Source organism: Fringilla coelebs (assembly GCF_963513975.1).
Source record: "Fringilla coelebs genome assembly, chromosome: 5".
Taxonomy (NCBI): domain Eukaryota; kingdom Metazoa; phylum Chordata; class Aves; order Passeriformes; family Fringillidae; genus Fringilla; species Fringilla coelebs.
In genome coordinates this window covers 65,458,421-65,481,890 of record NC_140033.1, presented here as the reverse complement: position 1 = coordinate 65,481,890, position 23,470 = coordinate 65,458,421, and the positions used below count along the sequence as shown (strand labels likewise).

Below are 23,470 nucleotides of genomic sequence, written 5' to 3'. Positions count from 1 at the left end.
GGTTCTGAGCCAGCAGTGGGATTCAGGCCTGACTCCGTTGCAGCTCTCCAGCTCGTGTGTGTACTTTCTGCCAAATTCCTGTCACGAGTTTATTTAGTGTTTTAAGAACTCCCAAGGTGGACTTTGAGTTTCACATTGGGATCTGCAGAACAGAGTAAGGAGAAAACAAAATTCAAGTATATTTAGGTAATGCAGAAGGGAAAAGGAATGTGTTCTAGCCCACTGCAGATAGCACTTTGTGTTCTGAAACACCTGTTTTCCTTCAGTTTAGCATATTAGTCACTGACTGTGTTGGGAAGGGGGCAATGTCTTCACCTCTACCTTAGTTCTTCTAGACAGAAAAATCCTACTGCTCTGATCAGCAATGATAAAAGGCTTAAGTTCTTGTATAATTTGTGTTTGTTTTACAATTATGTCTTCCCATCAGCAATACGTTTTGGACGAATGCCGAGGTCTGAGAAGGCCAAGCTCAAAGCAGAAATTCTAACAGGTGAAAATTATGTAGAAGATTCAGAAATGGCAGATCTCAAATCACTTGCCAAAAGAATTCATGATGCCTACCTGAAAAACTTCAATATGAACAAGGTTAAAGCCAGAATCATCCTTGCAGGGAAAACCAATAACAATCCAGTAAGTTCTTTTTCTGTTACTTTAAAATAAAACTGACAGGTATGTAAGGTGATTGTAATAATTTGGTAGATGCTTTAGCAAATCTTTTAGAAAATAAATATCATGGTAATACAAACATGAAATATTCAAAGCAAATATCTGTAGTAAATATGATTGCTTTTAACCACTATCAGAATAGTAAGAAGCTTTAGGAAAATCAGGTGATTACCTTGTAAATAGAAACTCATAACCCTAAATTATTGTTCTTAATCAAAAATGAAATGATATCTGAATGTGAATACCTCTTGATATGGGGAGAACAGTTCAAAATTATTTTCCTATTATGACAGTGAAAAAAATGCATTTTTCTGTCACAAATGCCAGGCTAAGTACTATTAGTTTGTAGGGTGTACAGGTGCTCTGCATGACTTTTCCTTTAATCAGAATAATATTTATAGCAGGAGGGGAAAGAAAACTTGAGTTTGTAATTTTTTGTTTACAGTGCTGGCCATTTCCTCACCCAGCCTTCCTGGTCTTTTCTGTATGGTTCCTTTGAAAGGCAGAAGCAAGCAAGGTTGTGAAGACACATTTGCTGTAGAAGTTGTTTTTCTTTCAGGGTAATCTAGCCAAGGTCTACCTAATTTGATCAACTGCTTTTTTTTTATTAGCACATGGGAGAGTATAATTGATGTAAGGACTCGCTTGTTTCACTTTATGCATATTTATTTAAGCTCTGCTGTGATTTTGGTTACTTTTATGTAAAAGATAAGTATCTTATTTTATCAGCAACTTCAGTTTCAGTAAAAATTTGCAGGGAAGAAACTTTACATATGCCATAATGAAAACCATGTAAGCGTGGGGATGAGTGTGTTAACAAAATGGTAAGCAAGCTGTCTTCTGCATTATGGAATTTGGCATATAATGGTCTAGTCTAGCCTACAGCTTTCTGCATTAGAAGAGAGACACATGAATTATCCCAGTCTTTGTCATTGCACTAAGAGGTGTGGAAAATGAGGCACAGGCTTAAACATTTTAGGGGTACAGGCTGACATGAGCCTACAGTAAATACCACCTTTAGCTTCTCAGTGAGTGGGGTTCTGCAGAAAGTCAATTTTGTACTTGCTGCCCTGTGTCAGAACCATAAACCTCAGGTGCAGGGATGGATCCTAGAGCACTTCATCCCAGTTCCTGGATCTGAATGTGTCCCACAGCCAGAGGACTGACGAGCCAACAGTGACCAGCACGTGTGTGAATATGCACAGAAAAATTAATGGAGAATCAGCCCTAGGATGTTGCAAACAGGCTGCTATCAATTTTTTTCCATATGCAGGGAAGAGCAAAGGGGTTTTAGACTATTTCTTAATCTCTTAAGAAAACAAAAGTTTTTATTTTATTTTAACTTCTCAGCAAAAAAGAAAATTTTAAAAGAAGGGGATTTTTGATTGTAATTAGCAACCCACCTGTTTCAGAACTGTGTATTAACAGCTAATTTCAGTGAATCCCAATTTTTGGCACCACTACAATTAATTTCAGAATGAATGAGCATTTTTCATGATGGCAGGGCGTCATTTTTTAATTTAGCTCCCAAGTCCTTAGCCATACCTCTTTTCTGCATCCTGAAATGGTGTTAATTTTTTTTTTTAAAGTGTATAAGATAGTGTGCATCTTTTAAAGGTTTAGAGATGTGTTGTGTTTCTTGCTTTACCACTTTCCACTCATATCCACCTTCCCATGGAAAGTTCTGCTGTGTGTAACTGTGCTGGAGTGAGATGGAATGTGCAGTAGCCATAAACATTTTAAAATGGAAAACCATAGGAACCTGACCTGTTGGACAGTCTTCTGAAGGAAACAAGTGAATTCTATGAATTCCTGACAGAACACTGTGTGTTCCCCATGCTGTTTAATCTGAGCTGAGCAAAGCAGCACAGGGAAGGTGCTTGGTGTGCATGGAACTAAGTTTGTGTCCAAAGTCAGTTGCTGTGAGTTTGCTAGGCTGGGAAGCACTGGGGTTTGTTGTTTTTCTTTAGAGGATTGTACTTCATTTTGGTTGTTGCCCTGCAGATATGTATTAAAATAGTTTTGAATTCTGATTGTTCATAAGAAAGTCTGAATGCTGCTTTTGATAATGATGTTTTAAGAGAGTGGCTCATCTGTTTGTAAAGCATGTACCTTTCAAAACAAATGGGATTATGGGATTTTGTGCTTGGCATTCTAGTGGGATTCTCTGTTTAGAGATGACTCAGCACCAACTGCAGCTAGAAAGTTGGGACAATTGGGACATTGTCTATGAGAATCTGATAATAAAACACAAGAGAAGTGCAGGGTTCACATTCTTATGCAAATATGCTGCCCTGTATTGAAATTACTGTCTGTATTCCCCCTAGGGTACTTCAGGAAAGCATCATGATGTGCATCAAGTATAGTTAGTTTAGGAATCAATAGGAATGTAGGCAGAATAACCTGGACTTCTGGAGAAGGTAATACAAGTCTTATGTGAACCCTCTGGGACTGGCTCTGAGATGGATTTGTGCATCCCAAGCACAGAAGTGCTGGAGCTTCACTGTAACTATTAGATAAAAGTAAATCAAAGATATGCCATACATCTTTACATTTGACTGTTTGCATTGCTGTTTGCAGAGCAGACTTGTTAGGCATTGCAGTTTGTTGTACACTGTTTGTCTTGATGACAAGTATAAAAGAACTCAGGGCTTATTGATAGTTGAGGACTGCTTAGCATGGAAGTTAAAGTTTAGCAAAATTCTTCTTTTTTAGGAGGAGAATGATTAATAACCATTATTTAGTGACTGAGCTAGTGGGTTTTTTTCTCTGTAGCCATTTGTTATACATGATATGGATACCTTATGTATGGCAGAGAAGACCCTGGTGGCAAAACTGGTGGCCAATGGGATTCAGAACAAGGAAGCAGAGGTTCGAATCTTCCACTGCTGCCAGTGCACGTCTGTGGAGACTGTCACAGAACTCACGGAATTTGCCAAATCCATCCCTGGCTTCTCCAACCTGGACTTGAACGATCAGGTGACGCTGTTGAAGTATGGGGTGTATGAAGCCATATTTGCCATGTTGGCCTCTGTGATGAACAAGGATGGGATGCTGGTGGCTTATGGGAATGGATTTATAACCCGGGAGTTCCTGAAAAGCCTGAGGAAGCCATTCTGTGATATAATGGAGCCAAAATTTGATTTTGCAATGAAATTCAATGCACTGGATTTGGATGATAGTGATATATCCCTTTTTGTTGCTGCCATTATTTGCTGTGGAGGTAAGCATGACCCATTTGTTCTCTAAGGTAGTAAATTTTTTAATACTTCCCTCTCTTGAATTAAAAATTTTAATGGAAAAGCTTCTGTCCTCTGGAAGATTCAGTTCTACCACTAACTACACTTTGAGGAATCATTATAAAATTATGACATGTATTCTTTTGCTTGTTTTGAGAACAGATCGTCCTGGTCTTGTAAATGTAGGACACATTGAAAAAATGCAGGAGAGCATTGTGCATGTACTGAAACTTCACTTGCAAAACAACCATCCTGATGACACCTTCCTCTTCCCAAAACTTCTCCAAAAAATGGCTGACCTCCGACAGCTGGTCACAGAGCATGCTCAGCTTGTTCAGATAATCAAGAAGACTGAATCTGATGCACATTTACACCCTTTACTACAGGAAATCTACAGGGATATGTATTAAGGACTTTTAGTATTTTTTTCCACAATATTTAAAGACAGAGAAATACAGATGGGAGCAAAACTACTTGTACAGTTATGGGCTGTTCACTCAGCCCAGAGCAGGAAAAATCTAAAACTGGGGAACTTGAGTGTTACACTTCTTTTGGTTTAGGATCTTTTGTCTTCTTTTGAAAAAGTGCTGCAGAAAAATACTGGTCAGAGTGCTCAATTAAGTGTCTTACAATGGTTCTTTTATTTGGAAATTTGAAGATTGGTAAGGAATACATGTTTGTATAATAAATCAGAATGTTAAGTAACAGATATGAACAAAATTGTATTTCCTCTTGGCTTAGTCATTTTAGTGTTAATATCACAAATTCAGCACCTTCCTTCTAGGTATCTGCACAATCAGAAAGACAATGCACTTTTGCCTAATGGTAACTACTGAGAACCAGCTAACACTTTTTCTTAAAGCATTCAGTCTAGGTGTAGCAAATGGTTGGATATTACTGTCCATACACTTCTAAAAATCTGGAAAGATCTTTCATCCATTGTTGCTTTAATTCCATGAAATTATGTACAGCTTCATCTAGTGTTAAGTTGGCATACTTAGGGTTAGCAGGTTTAAAAGGCAGTTCTCTTATGAAATTAAACAAAATCCAAAGAGTTTTCTAAAAGACAGCAGAGATGCTCCAACAGGTGTGTCTTGAAGAGTAAACATGATAAACAGATGGGACCTTTTTGTTTCAAAAGTCTGTTAAGGAAATGTGAAAATATCTCTCATGAACAAGAGATGGTATACCCTGTATTTTTGTAGAACTTGTAATAAATAGCTCAGGATGCAGTTTTGACATAAAAATACTATTTTGAATTAGCAAGAGTTTTGGAGAGACTGAAAAATCTGATCCTATCCTGGAAAAAAAAAAACGGATTTTAACTTTTCAGCAATGGCTCTGCACTCTACTGCAGTGATAGATGACTCCAAAGGAATGATTGGATAGGAAAGGCACCGACTTCCTCTAAATGTCTTGGCAGTATGGTTGTTTGGACCTGTTTGCTTTTCTGATGAATACACTGCTTCATTTTTTACCCACTTGGATATATTTCTATTCCTTCTTCAGCCTCATGGACAGAAGTATTTGGTACTTGTTTTCACCAGATCTTGTCCTTGTGGATAAGGTGACAGTAATACCAAGTGTGGTGTTTGTAGGTGTCAGACTGTGTCATAGAATGGAAGGCAGCACAGCTGAGAGTAAGTTTATCTTGTTCCTAGGAGTAAACTGATTTTTTTGCTGTACTCCTGCTGCAAAAGAAGCCACAATGAAATGGCTTCCTGACTTTGCCACTTCATGGGCTCTTTTCTCAGAGTGCCCACAAGTGCCAGCTGCATGCAAGGCACTCTGCTGTTTCTCTTTCATTTCTTTGATATGGTAACTTCACATTATTACCACATAACTTTACTTTCTGTTTCACAACAACGAGGTGTCAGGAGCAATGCCAGCATTTTCACTACAGTTAAGCTTTCAGTGGCACAGGAGGACACTTTGTACTTGTTTTATTGTAGCACATTTGAAGGCACCAGAATCTTCACTGCAAGGATTGAGTGATGAAGTGAGAGCATCACATTGTCATTCCTATTTCAGTAGCAATGCTTGCTTCTGTCCAGTCCCACAAGCACTGCTGGACACTGAAAAAAATTCAGGTTTTAAGGCAACTTAGGGTTTATCTGCACAATGACTGTGGCAGAAGTTACAGATAACTATAGATATATTTAGTGTAGAATATTGAATCACAGGCCTCAGATTTGGTGAGCATCTAGGGCAGGAGAGAAATGGTAACTGCGTGTGCACAAAACTTCCTCCCCTTCCCTGTTGCCAGCAGGAGGAACACTCAAACACTCAGAGAGGAATGTTGGTCTTGCCAGGAACCCTCAGATGAGAAATGGGCTGCCTTTTGTGTTCCAGAGCAGCACACAGTGTGCCCTCAGAAACAGAGGATTTTAGGAATGCTGCTGCTTTATTCTTCCAGCCAACCCTGTTTCACTGAGGAGCTGTGGGGTTTGGGCCATGGAAATAATTGATCTGAGATATTGCTGATGCAAGAAGTTGTCAATATATCAGCCATTCTGGGATGCTGTTCTGAAACTGTAGGAGCCAACTGTAAGTTTATCCTCTAAAAAAAAGGATAACTTGAAATATTTTCCCCCCAAAGGTCAGATGTTTTGCAAAGGGCAAATTTCAAAGTTGTATTCCATAGTCTTGGTGTACTGTAGGTTCTCAGGAAAAATCAGACACAGTCAGTGTGCATAACTATTTTCCCAGCTCTTGTTCTCAAAAGTGGCTAAAACACTTTAGTAACACTTTAAAACATGGAAAATTAATAATAAATTCTTAAATTCTCAGCAAAGTTATAAAGAATGGCAAATAGAGTAACTCAGTGAAAGATATAATATTTAGCTGTTTCAGCAGCTGCTTGTAACAAGATCCTGTTATTAGTATGAGAAAAGTGAATAATTTTTTTGTTATTTGAAAACCAGTGAGAAATTCTTAACTATTTCCTTGGACATTCTGTTTTAAATTAAATTGCAGACCCTTAATTAAAATAAGAAAAGGGGAAAAAATTTAAAAAGAGAACACATCTCTGAATTACAGAAATATGAACAAGATGTTAACACAGCCTAAAATTCTGGATGGATTCCACTGCCCACAGTGCTGTCCTGTGCACATTCCCACAGTCACTTCAAAGAGTGGCACAGGGCAGACAATTCCCTTCCCAAGAATTAATGGGCAAAAGAATTTCTCATTTCTACATTACACTTTTAAGGAATTACATTTGCTCCTTCAGGAGATGACTACAGCAGATTTTAGCCTAGGAGATTTTAAAGTACTCAGTCCTTTTTTTTTAAAATTTGGAATGCAATCTAGTCTCAGATCTATTTTTGATCAATTACTTCAGCATCTCCTCTATGTGCAGATAAACTAATACTTTAAAATACCCCTTCTATGGAGGGAAGCAAAGTGATCAGATTTTAGGATTAAAATGGCATTAAAGATTTACTGGCTCATCAGGTACAGTTTGGATCTGATTCTTGCCAACATAACTCATTTTACTGTCATAGCAGATGGAAGAACTCTGGTTAGCAACAAGACCCCACAAACAGCTTAAGGCAAGAGACAGCAGATGGATAGAGAAATATCCTGGGAAACAATGATGTGAGTTAAGTGTTCAGCAAACCTACAAATTACTCATTATTGAGCATTGTTTGGGGGAAAAATATTTATTTATTTATTCTGGTGCCCTAGGTACTTTTTGTCAAAGGGGAAGGGGGGAAGAAAAGGAAGGGTTTGTGCCAAGTATTAGGGAAATCTGAGGTTCATTCTTCTCTCCTCCTTATATATTTCCTTTAAAGATGCTGTTTAAAAAAAAAAATCAGTTACTTTATACCTTTCAAAATTTCCTATCCCACTTTTGCTTTAAACACAAACTGACACCTGATAGGAAAGTTTCCACTTGGAGAAACTACACCTTCCATTGCATTTAAAGAAACCACATTTTGTGTTAACTGCCATTTCCATGTGCTTTTGTGCTTTGGTTCCAGCAGCTGCTGCAGAGCTGAAGTGCTGCCAGCCAGCAGAGTTTTGCATTGTTCCTGCCCTGCGCAGATCTCGGAAATACCAGCAGTTGCACTAAGCCTGTTCTCATGAGAGAGCTGGCACAAGGCTGCACATCAAAGAGCTTATAATAAGCATCTAAACATTTGTTTGTTTATTCAAACTGCTGAAACCTGGGGAGATTTATTCATCACGAGAGCTGGGTCACATACGATTGAGTTTGAATTTCCTCAATTCTGACGGAAAGCCTGGACAAACTTGGGCCCCTTCTGAGGCAGAGCAGCTGGGGGATATCCTGCTGTGGCTGCAGAGGAACAGTTTCAGTCTCTCCTAAAAAGCTCCCTGTGACTTCACTGAAAATCTGCAACTGCATTTGACAAATGCATTTGCAGCTGTCATGGTACTGTTTAAGCATAAAGTCTGCAAATAATGGTCCCTCTCAGAAACCCCTCGTCCTTTAGGAAGTGTTGGAACATAAGGTGGAGCGTGGTATCTGTGCTTGCTTATGTCCCAAGTGCTTTCTTGATAATCAGTTGCCTATAATTTTTGTATTTAGGTTTAATCAGCTTTATTATCCTTCTTTTACTGGAGATTTAAATAATATGTGGGTTTGATCTAAGATTATTGATATTGTTATGTGTCGTGGGATTTTTTTAATTTAATGTAATACCATTTCTTCATGTTTCAATTTATGAAATACAAGAATATAAATGCAAGGTATAAACTTTCACTAAATTAATTACAGAGGTGCTTAAAGAAAAATGTGTAAATTATTTAATTTAAATATTTGTTACATACTTTATCTTGTGAACCCTTTGTACAGTGAGGAAGTATTTACTTTTATGGGCTAAGGATGAAGGGGCTGATGTCAAAGACAATTTGCTATTTATTCCTGTCTGGTCTTTATTGCTGTATAATTTGTGAAGAACGATCACAAATTCTTCAAAGTTATCAGTGTTTGGTGTTGACCATGATAACAAAACTTTAAAATATATTTTCACATAGAACACAGACTTCCTTTTATTCAAGTTTAATAAAAGCAAGTCTAGTTGAGGAATAGCTGCAATCCCAAAACTGAGTTTTTAACTCAAGTTGGCCAATAGGAAAAATTGTGTGTAGAACCGAGTTCATCTTTGTTTAGCAGTATGGTAGCTCATTTTCCTTTGAAAAGAGCTAACAAGAAGCTGCATTTGGTTCATGCACCAGTGCTGGTGTTTTCTGTTGAGCTGACTTGTGGCTCACTGGGAATAACAACATGTACTCAGGATTATTCCCTGCCATCTGCCCTGAGGGCAACCTGCTGCTTTTATACATGTATTTCAGACATGATTTGGCAGCACAAGACAAAACGTTGAAATGGCATTATTGGCTTCCCTGCAGGATGGATTTGAAATAGAATTCAGTCTGCTTGTGGGGATTCTGTGTCTGGTGCGTGCAGGTGTGACAGTCTGTGCCTACAGCATCCTTCTAAGGAAATCTGATATAGGAAAAAAGGTACCTTTCAAAGGTATCTACCTTTTATTTTGCTGTGTGAGTCACCAAACACAGTAGGTATCACAAGCACAATCTATTACAAATGTTCTAGCTATCATTTGTACTTACTGCTTTTTATTTGTAACATATAACACTTTATTTCCTCAAATTGCTGCAACTTGGCATTTTCACTTTATCAATGTCACCCGACAGGTATGTTGTCTCCTAAGGTGTTTGTGTCATGTTTGCAAAAGCTCTGCTGGACTTCCCTGTGCTGACCTGCAGCCACTTCCTTTACCCTGTCACTTCATTTGACACAAATCCACTGTGTAACTGAGCCCACCCTAAGGAAGGCTGTTTCCTCCTTTCTTTTTTCTATTGTGCTCACAGGTTTTTTAAATCTTTTTCTGCTTCTGAAGCTGGGGTGTCTTTTTTCTTGAGCTCCTTTATTGCGTCTGTCTTGTCAGATTCCATTGCTGAGGATGTTTTGAAACAGAATTCCTGTTGCAAGGACCTCAATTTCAGATGAGCTGCCTCTGCCAGGGGATAGGCAGCGTGCACAAGAGACTGATCTGATTACAGGCTGGACCTTAAATAAGGACTGCAAGATCAAGCATGAGGTACTTGAAGTAGATTCACTACTTGAAGTAGTATCAATATTTTGGTGAATTTTCTCATGTTAGGTATGCAGGTAATCCCTGTTGTGGTAAAGACACCAGCCTTATGCTCAATGCCAGGAGTTTCATGACATTCTTTCCACTTGAAAGAAAAAAGATTGGCAGGATGGGGAAGTCCTGAGCCACTGAAATCCCGGTGGCACACCAGTCCTGAGTTGTACTCCAGGTGTGTGGGAGTGCAGTGTCACCAGGCAGCCTGAGTGGGACGTGCTGCAGAGCTGGGAGCAGGTCACCGCCCTCCTGCGGGTGACTCACAGCCACCCCTGCTCACCCGGGCCCATGCAGGGCTCACATGGCTCATCCCCACACCCACAGCAGCTCTCTCCATGGAATCACAGTGCCTTGGCCTTTTGGCAGAGCAGAAACCTGCATGGTTCAGTTCCTTTTTTAGTAGTAACGAACCTAACCAATGTTTCAGTGCTATTGGTGTGCTCCAGAACCCCCTCTGAGTGGTTTGACAAAGTCTGGCTGAGCAGCTTCTCGGGGGACCTGCCTCCTGAGCAGCTCCTGCTGTTCCACAGCTCTTACAAACAGTTGCTCAGAATTTTCTCTACGAATGCAGCACCACAGCTTAAGTGCCCCGCGATGCTGAAGCCCTCCCCCATGTCTTAAATGGTCTGTTATCTGGTAGGACACAAAAAAAGCACAGTGTTGTTAATGTTGCCAAACCCCTATCAATAGAGCCAGCAAGTGTTTCGTTAAATCAAGATATCAATATTAAAGAGAAAACAAAATAGCTTATTGTTTCCAGTCAGCTGTTTTGGGTACATTTTACTTCAGTAAATACAGAACCTAGAACGAGCACATTTCTTGCAAGGAGTAGTCAAGCCTAATTCTCATGGAATGCTTGTTTCCCAGTAAAAACCACTAATTCAAGCCAAGTTCCCAAGTTTCTTTCTGTTAGAACAATGCAAATGACAATTCCAAGGATGAATGGATGCCCTGGTCTCACAGGGATTTTTAGGAAGGACAACATATCTTGCACTTGTGAATGTTAAAGTCACATCTAGCTACACATGATGATGCATTCTCAAACGTTACCAGCCTACTGATCTAGGATGAAAAAACTTGAACTAAACTTTTTTTTTTTTTTTACATTCTGATTTTTTCTGCCTTCTTTAAAAACAAGAGGTTGAATTCACAGTGTTTGTATAGAGACTGTAGGAACCTATGTGCTTTAATCCTTTCAGACTGAATGTAAACCAACTTAATTTGAAACACAGTTTTGCCTTAATGGTTTAAAAAAATAAAAATTTTTTTAAAGTGAATTTAATGACATGTGATGATCTTTTATCTCCAGGAAAGGAGCTCACTGCAATGTGACATTCAAAAGGCAGCCTATTTGAAGCATCTTCAAGTACTGATGCTTCCCTGTGTACTCTTAGATGCCTTTTGAAGCAGGAGTAGGTGTGTAACATACCCAGAGACATTGCATATACATTTATTTATATATATTACCTAAGTTTGGTGCTGACCCACCATCCAGCTGTGATCTTTCATATTCTCATGGGTTGTATGGCTGGTTTGAGACATCCATGGAATTCAACGAGTGCACTTCTGTGTGAAATGCAGCACTGACTAATTCAATGAGCACATCTTCATTTAAATCAGGGAAGTATGTCACAGGTAGCTGTTTTCCTTCCAGAATCTGGGGATATTTTAAGCTAGAAACAGAATGCTGAATTGAAAATTACAGCAGAGGAAAAAGACTCTGGTTTCTTCATCAGCTGTGCTCAGGAGCACGAAGACCTGATGTTGAGCAGCAGAAAGTACTTGAAGACCCCAATGAAAACAACCTGTAAAGGCTGTGCATCCATGAAGAGCAGGAAAGGCTGGCCATGGCATCATTCAAGCTGTGAAATCACATATACACCAAAATAATGTGGAATAACTAAATTCTAACAGCTGGGCACAGATTATAATCCACTGTCATTCCAGGAAATACCAAGTGGCATGTAGGGCAGTCTCCTTTCCCTAAAGCATAAACCAGAGATGCCAGAACACATCTGCTGTCTCTGTGGTACCTGCTGGCTTTTCTGCATCTACAAGGTCTTCACAGCCAGGTAGGCATCCCTGACTTGGTTTTTCCTGCTGCACAATAAATAACTGAGCTGTACTGAGGCAAATTAAATATTATGCAGTTTTGCTCTGAGGTTCTGCTCCCTTTTAACACTGAATCTTTTCTCCCTTCAGTTCAACATAACAAGTACTTAAAGGCATGTAAATTTCTGAGGATTTTAAATGACTCCTCAGTAATACTGTAAAGGCAAATATAATGGTTATGAATAAATGAGATAACTGCTTTTGTCTTAAAAGGGCACAAAGGAAGCTGAGCAGGAGGGAAAACAGGCCAGAGAGATGAGATCCCAATCTCACTGACATCAGAACTGCACTAGGCAGGCTTTTAAAACCTGCTTTTAAGAGTACAGTCTGTCACGAGCAATGGGAAACCCAGGAAAAAACATATTTCAAGGTATGTTTGCTGGTGTAAACATATCCTGTGATCTCACATAACCATGGTGCTTTGGCAGCTTGATTATAAGACTACAATTCCAAGGTGGGAAAGTGCTCTCTTCAGTTGTGGGTTTAGCACAGGACATGCCTCTGGTGTTTATACAGAACAGACACAGACACACCACAGCTTTTAAACAATGTTCCTAATGTGAAACTGAAATGTAATACCACCCATCTTACATAAGTTTAGTATCACTTTCCCTGAAAATGCAGTCTTTTGTAACTGCAAAAAGGAATCTGAAATGTTGCCTCCTAACGTGGATCTTTTTTTCTTCATTTAGAGACATACATATATTTTATTTATTAAAGCACTTAGGGCTTGAAAAGGCTACTAATAGGTCCATTATTGCTCCTCCAGTCACTGCAAGAAATTTCAGTCCTAAACAGAGGGCACCAATATAGTAAGTTCCAGAAAAAAGAAAGATTTTAGGATACTTCAATGTCTTAAACAACTCATTGAAATAATGTTGATTTCTTTTAACAAACACAGATTCATTCTACTAAAATGATTGATTTTTGATGTTGTCCTATTACAAATTATATGGATGGAAGTGTTGGAAAAAAGAGATGTTCACCAAAGCATTAACAGATTCTGAAGCAATGACCAGCAGTAACTTGAGTAAAAAAAGGTGATTTTGTGATTAGGGAGCATTCTAGATGTATCCTTAAGGCACGTGACTTGGGTTTTACATAAAAGCCACCTAAATCTTAAGAGAGACAAAACAGGTAATTAAAGAAGCTAATTTTTGAGCTAAACAAACTGCTGTTTCCATTGAACTTTTAACCTTTTTTACCTGAAATTGTGTTTCTGACATCCCTATTACAGCTGCAGTTTATTTGTCTGGTTCAGGAAAGAATTGAGTGTATTAATGGAACTTTTCTATTTCCAGATTAACTGCTTTAAAAGTGAAAAAGAAGTCACCTTTATTATAAAGCATAAGCCAAATGTATTCAGGGTCCTCTCCAGCTGCTATGCTGATATGGACTGGAAAGTTAAGTGAAAAGTGACTGCAAGTGCAAGGGACTTGTAGATACTTTTATTGATTGCAGAAGCACCAACCCTCAAAGTCTCAAGTCTCAATGCTGTGCTAGCGTTAAGATTACCATATTGAGAAACGTAGGCATTATATTTAGGACATTTTCTCACAGCACTTTCATTTTAGACTTAAAAATAAAGCTTTAAATTCCCTGCCTTATGTAATCTTACAGAACAGCACTGCCAGATTAACAACTGGTGTGCACTGACTTTCTTGGGTATATGCTGAGTTAAGCCAGATCAATCTGTTTCGGAATTTCGTAACGCTGTAGGGAGTGTCAAGAATAACACAAGGCACTAAAATAGCAAATGTGGAAATCTGGACACGGTTCCTATGCTCTGTGCTGTTTGGTTTCTTACTGCAAGCATTCCACATGGTGACAGCAGGCTCATCTGCCTTCTCTTCTGGCTCCTCAGCAGCTCAGAGCCGCTCCCTGGCACGGCGGGCGCTGCACGGGGATGTCTGAACCCCAGCCAAGGGCAAGGAAATGTGCTGCTCTCTCCGGTAGTAGTGAGCTGATGAAGGTCACTTCTTTAAAAGGAGCAACATGATAGTCTCCAAGCAGAGAGAGGAGAAACCCCAGCCAAAGAACTGTCAGTCTTGGACCTTCAAGATTTATGCTTTGTATCCGTTTTTTTTTTGCAGGATTTCTGCTGGGGCTTCCTTTTATCCATGTCTTCTTGTATTTCCAAAGGAAAGGCCTTTAGGTTTTCCTTCACACAGGGGAGGCAGAAACTTTTGGAGTAGAACAGACTACAGTTCTGTAAAGAAAATAACATTACTAGCAGGATACACAAAATGGAAATGCTTGCATTCCAGTCTCATTAAACTACATTTATCTTTAGAATTCTTCTAAAATGAATTATTCTTCTTCTAGGCTGAAATATTCCAGCAATTTGACTTTTTCTTACTTAATAATTCTAACATCTGGTTAGAGCCAACTGGGTGAAAAATAAAACCCCCAAATCACTGTCCCACTTCTCCTGTTAAAGTGACCTTCACCAGCTCACTGCTACGTGGAATAGCAACACCCTTCCTTCAGCTGCCTTCTCCTTCCAGCACCATGCATGGGTTCCTTGGCCTGCTCACTGAATTCCAAATAGGATTTCATGGGTAAGCTGCAGCTGGTGTTGCTGATGGATTATACCTGGAGAGTGAACAAAGGTGTAAGAGATTCCATGGGTTTTACTGAAACAGCAAAGTTTTCCTCTAAGTCTTGCTTGATGAAGATTTCTACCTCCTGGGAGGATCTTCCAAATTCCTGCAATGGCATGTGAGACTTGGAGCCTCAGCACACTCTTCCTCACCAATCTCCACAAAAATGGCCTTAAGGCCCACACAAGTACCAAGTACTGGAGGCTCTCACAACACTTTTCCATAACTCCCAAAAAAACTATTCTTACTTCCATTAATCCATGCACTTGTATTGTCCTAGGAGACTACTAAAAAGTATCACTATTAAATCAATATCACAGAGGTGTCCAATAACTGGAGTAGTTAATGAACTCCATTCATTAGAGACAATTCAAATGAGATTTCATCCTTGAACCTCAATAAATGTACTCACTGGTTAAAACCTAGAACCACACTTGGTACTAAAGCTTGACCTAATGGCTCTCCTCTGAACTCTTGGTGGCAAAGTATAAAAGCTATTGTGCACAAAGAAGGTATTTTTGCTATCCCTGTTCTGTTCACAGCTCATACAGACCCATTTTTTTTTTCCCCAGGAACTGTAACCAGATGTTAGTAATTGAATAGAAAGAAGCAAAACTGATGGAACATTTTAATGCATTTGCAATATAGAGTTTGAACAACTGGAAGAGAAACTAATTAAGGTATTATTCCTTTGCTCTGCGGCGAGACTTGTCATCCCTGGTTCTCTTGAGGTGTTGATCCCCAAATTCCAAATAGGATTTCATGGGTAAGCTGGAATTGGTGTTGCTGATGGATTATTCTTGGGGATTTAAGAATGAATAAAGACATCAGTTTAGATAGAACTGGACAAATGGATTCCCTGGGTCTTACCTAAATAGTAAAGTTTTCCCCCTGCCATTGTCATTTGCAGCTGGCCTTTCTCTGGGAGCTAGGCTTGGCTATTCCTGTGTTCCTCTCCTTGTTTTTGTTTCTTATGCCACTATCTGGGCTTTAGCAGCAGATTCAAATGATAATTCTATCAAACTCACAATCACCCTGCTTCCATGTGACTTGGAAGCTTGGGGAACAACTTGTCTTCATCTATTGTCCTTTGCGTTGACTGCCAGGCCCCTTCATACTCAGGAAGAGTGTGAGGCCTTAGTCTCTGAAAAGCCCTGAAAGTGGATTTCAGTTGCACAACCTCCAGAGCCTATTGTTTTTTGTCTCTTAGTATCCTTAATACGTTAAGCTGCCAGTTTAAAAGGGGAGATTAGAGTTTCAGTTGGCCTGGCTATTGTTGCTTGCATTGCCAAATGGCACACAGTCCCCTGGCTCCAGGGCTCAGTGCTCCCAAAGGTGGCCACTGGGCCATGGCAAAGGAGGGGAGAGGCTGTTCTTGCAGGTGGGATCCCTAATGTCAAGGTGCAGCTCCTCACAAGTAAAACAGGTGCTCAACTTGCATTCTTTTGGCTGAAACAAGTTGCCAACTAGTGCAGATTTTGGCCAACAGGAACTGGGGAAATCATGACTATGAACCACTGTAGCCCTGAGCATGTAACCATAGTCCTGCTCTCTCAGTCCTGGGATTTTCAGCCTCACTCTTCTTTCAATGCCCTATGAATTAAACTTACCATGTAGAGTTGAGCCCTTCTTTTAAACCCTTATCCTGATACAGTTCCGTGTTTAATCAGATGATTCTTTAATGTGTTTTCTCCTTTCCATGACCAATGCAGGAGGGGGCTATTTCAATTCCAAATAGTCCAATTCAGGTAAAACAGCTGCCAAAGCATGCTGCCATGGTTTATTTCTGTTTTGACATGAATCATGGCTGAAAGTAATATATATATAGGGATGGTATCTTTACCACAATACGTAAAGGAAAGGCTCTGCCTGTCCCTATCCAGGACTGACCCCACATGACTGGAAGTTGAGTGGGAAGCAGCTGTAGTATTACATTTATCACTTAATGCCTACAACCATGTGCTCAGTCACCTTCTGCTGAGGTGAGCAATAAGGGATGAAACTTGCTCCCTTTCCTCCTTTCTTCTCCAAAAGCCACCTCTTTTCCATGTCTTTAGAAAGCATTGCAATAAAACAGAAGTAACTATATTTTAAATTAGTCATAAGGCCAGATTATTTAATTTCCTCTCCCCTTTTCTGAAAGGGTAATAGGAAGAAGGGCACTCAACCTGCCCAAAGACTTTTAAAAGCATTTATATTATCTTCCTTTTTGTGTGGTTTTGACATGTTTTAAGACATTACAGATAATCATTGGAATTATGCCCAGTTGGATCAGAACTAATGGCACTTTCCAAGGCACTCAGATAAAAGACTTGAGCAGGGTGATACAGGCTACAGAATGATTGAAGTAAATTAACTGAGTGAAACTTCAGAGGGTATTTGGAGATATTTAAGTTTATGAACACTATACAGAACAGTTTTAAGTCTTGACTTTTACTGGCACAATAAAAGAAAATACACTTCAGCTAGCATGGGTTGTCTCATGAAAACCCTAAAATCTGATCTGTCTCTCAAGTCCCCTTAGGTGCAAAAGCTAGCTAAAATCCCTTTGCCAAATCCAAGGTCAGAAAAGTCTTAATTTTGCCACACATTAGCCTAATACTATTCTGAATTACCACAATTTAAAAAGCAACCTGTCACTAAAACCTTTCCAATTGGACCAGCTTCTTTACAAAGAGGCTCAAGAAAGTATGATTTTCTTCAGCTTCAATTCCTGTGTTTTTAACATTTAACTCAGCTCAGGAGTGAATTGATGTACTTGGGTCATTGCCTTGGATAAGTTTTTATTTCTCTGGACTTTTAATTTTCTCTATATGAAGAGGAATATATGTGTTTACTTACTTTATGGTGTGGGTGTTTAAAGCACTAATTATCATTTCTGCAGATCTCTTTCAATGTTACCTAAGCAGTATTGCTAAATTCATTTTGAAACCATAGTCATATGTGTGATTCACTATCTGGCTGGGCCAGTTTGGTAAGAAATTCATTCTCAATTATTTACAATCAATGTTTTACTTTGAGTGATACCATCAGGGGAATCTTGAAAACTCAGATAACAAGCAGTAAATGACTGACAAATTTCCACAACAGGCAAAATAAGCATGACTTTCAAAAAGATTAGAAGCTTCCATTAGCTCACTGCAAGTATCTTCTATTCATTGCCAAGGCCTAGGTTAACTGAAACAAACACATCTTTTCAAAGAAAAATCCCCACCTTCATTCAGAAAAGCAGAGTGTGTGCAAAGACCCCAAGAGGCTGAAATGCTCTATTTCTGACAGCTCAAACTACCACACTTGGAAATATCTGCTGAATCCTTCCTAAATTCAAGACACTTGATTTGGGAATGAAAATAGTTAAGTGTGCTCAAGTTTGTCCCAAATGTGTCTGTGTTGCCAATCTGCTGTTAAAAAGGAAGATAAACCTGGCGTGTCAGGGCAGGAATCAAGCCCCTAAGCCCAAACTCTCTGAGTAGCTGCTCTTGGCTCCTCGTTGGGCTGAGTGGGAGGGAGTCAGCCCCTGCCACAGCAGGGATAGCAGGGAAGATCCTGCTCATGTCAGCTTTGCCTCCACACAACTGCCCTGAGCAACCTGGCTCTGGAAACTTGAGCCCAGCCACCACAGCCACAACCAGAAAGTGCTGGCACTTCACCTAGTCAGAGCCTACTTGTAGCTTCAGAATGGAAAAAAACAAACCAAACCCTCTGAGCTGCAATCACTTTTGGTGACTTTCGGTCATTTAAATGTCAGAAGAGACTTCAGAGATAGGCTGCTGAGAAATACTCCCAGTGCAGGTAGCTGGATGTGCAAGCTCCCATGCCACATGCACATTGTGCCACGGATGGTAGGAAACAACTGGAGCCCCCAGCAACAAGCCAGGAATGGGCACAGATTCTTTCCCTAACAAAGGGCTCAGGGCCCTGCATCACAGTTTGGGAGAGAACTGGTCACCCTGAGACTCTGCAGGAGCCAGTGAACAGCAGAAAGACCCCAGACCCAAAATTCTCCATGGGAATGGGTGCACAGACTGTAGGGGTACAAAAGCCATGAGGTTCCTTTGTTTGGGGCCCCTCCCAGAGGAAGCAGCCTGAGCTGTGCCTGCTGCTGCATAATTAAATTATTAAAGCTTTTTTCCTGAAATTGGACCTGACAAACTGGGTAAGAAGTTTCTTTAACAAGGATATAAACCCAATCAGGAGAAAGGCATTACTGCATGCTCCTCTTAGCCCATCCTTGGCGCTGACTGCCACAAGTCAGAATAGCAACTAAACTGAGCCAAGTGTGCCAGTATCCTTCTGGCTGTGTCTGCCCAACTCCCAAAATCTGAGACTCACAGCAAACAAAGGGGCCAGTTCTGCACTGAGAAGTAGGCATTAAGACAAGTAATTTTACACCACCTTTCTGGACTGCACTCAGATTTCATAGTTTAAGGTTTCCTTCCAGCTGCTACTTAAATTCATTCTTCCTCAGAGAGCAAGCATGGCATGGCACAACTCTCTTCCCTGCTCACTTTAAACATAAACTTTTGCAAATAAGATGACAGCCCTGTGCTGTGAATGCAAACCTAACAATCCATGGACACTTATATTCCCATTATGGAAAAAAAACTCAATCTACTATTGTGTGTGATCTATACTGTCCTTGCATTTCCTGGTGCTAAGAAAGTAGAAAAGAGTACTCCTTGTGCTTGAGAGGCTGGACTGTGCTTATCTGTGAGTAGAACATTCACAGTTGCTGATCATATTAATATAATACTGAGAGCTTTATCTGGTGGAATCCACAACATACAATTATGTACAATTAACATACATGTAGTGGTAGGACAAGGGGGAATGTTTGCCTTAAAAATGGATTGTTTGGGATTTTGCTGCTTGATCAGATCACCAGGACTGGAACAAAAAGAAATTATTGAAGCAGCTTGTTTTGCTTGTTACTTACTGTACCAACACACACTGCTCTGCTACACAAACTGCAATGAGACCTAATGATGAGGAACTTGTCCTTGTCAGGGGTGAAAGGATCCTTCATGACACAGGCTTCTTCCAAAAGCCTGCAAAAGAATAATTTCAGGCCTTTAAGTGTATACTTCACACTTGCACTTGATTTGCTCCTCTTGCTGTTGTACATGAAGCAATGCAGCATCTCTGCAGCTCCTTTTCTCTTCAAAACCTTCAACTCTGCAGCTGCCTTCAGTCCTATACTGTACTTCCTATCTCTCTTCCAAAAGTAGAGCAACTGGTGAGTCTCTCAGTGTCATTTTACTAAGTTTTTCTCAATGCTCTACCTTAACTATCTTCCATTTTTTATAACAGGCATTCTTTACCATGGCCAACTTCAGTACCTTCAGTACCTTGTCAAGTGACCATTGCAATTGCACAGCTTTTAATCAGAGGTTCTCTTCCAAAGCTGTGTGCATGTGAGTATGAAATACAAAGGTTTTACTGCTCTTGGTTATGTTGCTGCTGTAAAGCTGAGGTCCCCGGCTCCTGAAAGCAGGAGCTACCAGCAGAGAGCCTTGCAGTTACCTCCAGTGTGCTTACTTTCTGTCACAGACTGTACTGCTTGCTACAGGGTGTCGAGGGAGTGCATTTAATGATACTTTGGCAACCTGCTTGGGAAAAAATAAAGATTTCTTTTTTCTGGGAGCTTCAGGCAAAATAATACAGAAGCCAGCTGAGCATCTGTCTGCATAGGGCATGCAGCAAGGGCACCTGGCTTACTCCTGGGCTTAAGTAAAACTTGGATTATGGGAATAATATGGATGAAAGGTATTCTGTCAACTTTTACTGCCTTCTCCTAGCCTCCACACACACAAAAGTGTGTACAGGAGTGTGTTCAGCACTGTGTTCTTCCTTCCTTTTTCTGTCCACTCAAACAGAAAATTATTTGGCCAGAGCCTTCCACTGTTGGGAAAGATCAGGAATCTTATGGCAGATCACCCTGTCAACAAGTCCCCGGGATACAAAGACAGGACTGTGTTTGCAAAGCTCCCCTTGCAGGATTCCCAGCCCTCATCAGTGCAGAGCCATTTGACAAGGGCCCCTGTCCAGCACATTTCCTGCAGCACTGCATTTGGGATGTGAACAAGCCAAGAAAGATGGGGTGTGAAGCTGTTTCTTAAAAGCATCTATAAAAGTGTGATGCTTCAGCATTATTCTTTTGCTTTTGGCACCTGAGCAATCCAAATGAAGCTGGGGTGTTAACTCTGAGATTGGATAACCTAAATTAAGATTCACATTCAGACTCTTCAGGAATGGACCTGATCAAAGGTGAGCCATTGCTCTGCTGAGTGGAAGAGGGAAAACCAGTAGTACTGTGGTGTTTGGAATGATAAAATGACAGCTGCCCAAGGACAACAGCCCCAGCAGGTGGTGATTAACAGCTGTTTCCATTCTTTAAGAAACTGAGCAGTCTTATTGGGGTGAAATGCTGAGTACATGCCTGACTTCCAGCTCCAGTGAGTTCCTGAACAAGTCTGCCTGATGAATTTGTTGACCATGATGGCCTCCACCAAGCTATTCTTGCATTTAAAGCAAAGTGCTTTATTTTATGGGGAGTTTAATGTCTGCAGACAAAGCTGTAACTGCATAATTTCTGGTCAAACTATCCCTACTTAACAGAGAGAGAAAAGGCTTTGGTCCCTAAAATATAATGAGCATCCACACACCCTGATGTTGCACAGTCTGACAAAGGATTGTCCATCCCACACAAAAAAGCACTGCTGTTCAAAACTCCACATCATGTCAGAGAGCTCTTAAGAAGTGGTTTTGCCATATATATTTCATTCATGCTGTGTGTATGTGTTGCCCAGCTGAGGGAGGCTACAGTGAGGGAAGGGCTATTCCCAAAAATACCAGGCTGGCAGTCAGCAGTATTCTAGCAAGAAAATATTGGCACAGAAGAGTAGTCAGTGGGGCTAGGAAATAGGTTAAATACAGATTTTTGCATGGTATTGAAGCAGGGCACAAAAACTTATTGTTGTTTTTCCTACCAGCACTGACAATTTTTAACATTCCTTCCCCTTGGAAAAAAGGAGATCACTTTAAGCACCAAGCCTCATGTTCAGGGTCAGTAGAGAACATTATTGGGCTCATGCAGTGCACACTGCAAGGATTCTAATGCTCACAGCAGAAATGAAGTCTGTGATCTCAGAGGGCACTTACACAATTGAGTATGAGTTTGTTGACATCTGCCCATAATACGTGTACGGGGCTGATAACTCACACAGCTCACATCTGAACTCTCCTGGTGTCTGAACTTCTTCGGGAGCATCCATTTCTAAGCTACCTGCAAGAAACACACACAAAAAAATCTTTTAGCTTCAAAATGCAATGCTGGGAACATATCTGCAGAAGATTAAAGTCACCTGAGATATGTGGCTTTGCAAATTAAAATCCAAAGGAAAACTGACAATTGCAGACCTTGATAAGTAAATATTTTCTCCCAAATCAAGTTCGTTTCCCATGTCCCAGGTAAATTTTCAAATTCCTTAGACAGGTCTATAAACTGCAGACTGGGAGCCTAACTATAAAGTTCACCTATTAATTTGGAAGATCCATGAAATAACTCAGGTGACAAAGCACATGGCTGTGATCTCAAAAACCCTCTGCTCAGCTGAGGCCTGTACTCCCTGAGTGCTTCCCAGGACACTGTTCCCTATCTGCTGCTACGCAGAATTCCAACCCAGTTCTGCAATGCTCATCTCCTCCCTAAACCGGAACCATGGAAGGGTTTGGGACCTCACTCAGGATGCAGGTACCAGGAAGGTGTTTGCAAAGTAAGGACTGTGTCTTTTTCTTTGCTTCTGGTTCACCTTGGAATAGAGTTTTGGAAGCTTACCCCTGACTCCCTGTTCCCATCTGGCTTTCTATGGAAATGAGGCCAATGGAACCATCCTATACCTTGATAAAGTGTTGGCCCATTCCAGACACATGGGACAAAGGAGCAGACACCTTTAAAAAAGTTTAGATACTATAACTTTGATGAAAGTAGGCAGAAGGGAAAGACTCTGCTTTATCCTCATGGACAATACCCATATATTTCTATAAATAGGAGAATCTGCACATAGGAAAGTTATTGTCCATCCTTCTGACAGACTTCAGGCCTCACTACAAAGAATGGTCATGAGTGCCAAGATACAACACATAGGAAGTCATGTTGCATCAGCTTTGGTGCTAACAGATTACTTGTTTAAAATCCTGGCCATTGATTTACATTTTGGGAGCTCACTCTTCACTGACACCACTAATACTAGGTGAGAGTCACACCCTCAGCTTTTCCAAAAGTATGGTGTGGCAAATAGGCTTTTAGGATTAGTTTTAGTCTGTATCAACAATCCTATCAAGCACAGCTAACCATGTGCATGCCCAAAAATTGCACCAATCCATGAAAGAAATGTGGTTGCTTGTTTGCAAACTGGGTATCTTTGCTCACCTGCCCCATTTTTTTTTTTGTACAGACAATTCACCTTGCAATTATAAACTACAGCTTTTAGCTAAAAACCCTCATGCTTTTCATGGTCAAGTGTTCTGCTGCAAACCAGTCAGCTTTTGGAAGAGAAGCAGGGCTGGTGTCAGAAGAGGTGAGCGCCAGGAACCTGGGTTTGGGTGGTATCTCAGCAGGCAGGTTGTGTGGATGTGCTCCCAGCTGACACCATCTACAGCCTGCCAAAGGACAGCAGGGCATTCCCAGTCTTCCAGCTCTGCAGCCAGA

At 40.4% G+C, this 23,470-nt stretch overlaps 2 protein-coding genes across 2 annotated transcripts in view; one reads left to right on the top strand and one right to left on the bottom strand.

The window, feature by feature from the left end:
- The window catches only part of PPARA (peroxisome proliferator activated receptor alpha), a 33,268-nt gene extending 21,946 nt beyond the window's left edge, over positions 1-11,322 (top strand). The window contains exons 6-8 of the mRNA XM_084206901.1: positions 428-630; positions 3,442-3,889; positions 4,068-11,322. Coding sequence (XP_084063027.1) covers positions 428-630; positions 3,442-3,889; positions 4,068-4,315 — 899 coding nt within the window. The 3' untranslated portion in view covers positions 4,316-11,322. The remainder of the gene's footprint in view (positions 1-427; positions 631-3,441; positions 3,890-4,067) is intronic.
- Positions 11,323-14,213: 2,891 nt separating this feature from the next.
- Positions 14,214-22,034, bottom strand: CDPF1 (cysteine rich DPF motif domain containing 1; the record flags this gene model as incomplete). Its single annotated transcript, XM_084205472.1, has 3 exons — positions 14,214-14,366; positions 19,697-19,808; positions 21,922-22,034. The coding sequence occupies 3 exons, from the start codon at positions 22,032-22,034 to the stop codon at positions 14,214-14,216; spliced, it is 378 nt and encodes a 125-aa protein (XP_084061598.1).
- Between the last annotated feature and the right edge of the window lie 1,436 nt (positions 22,035-23,470).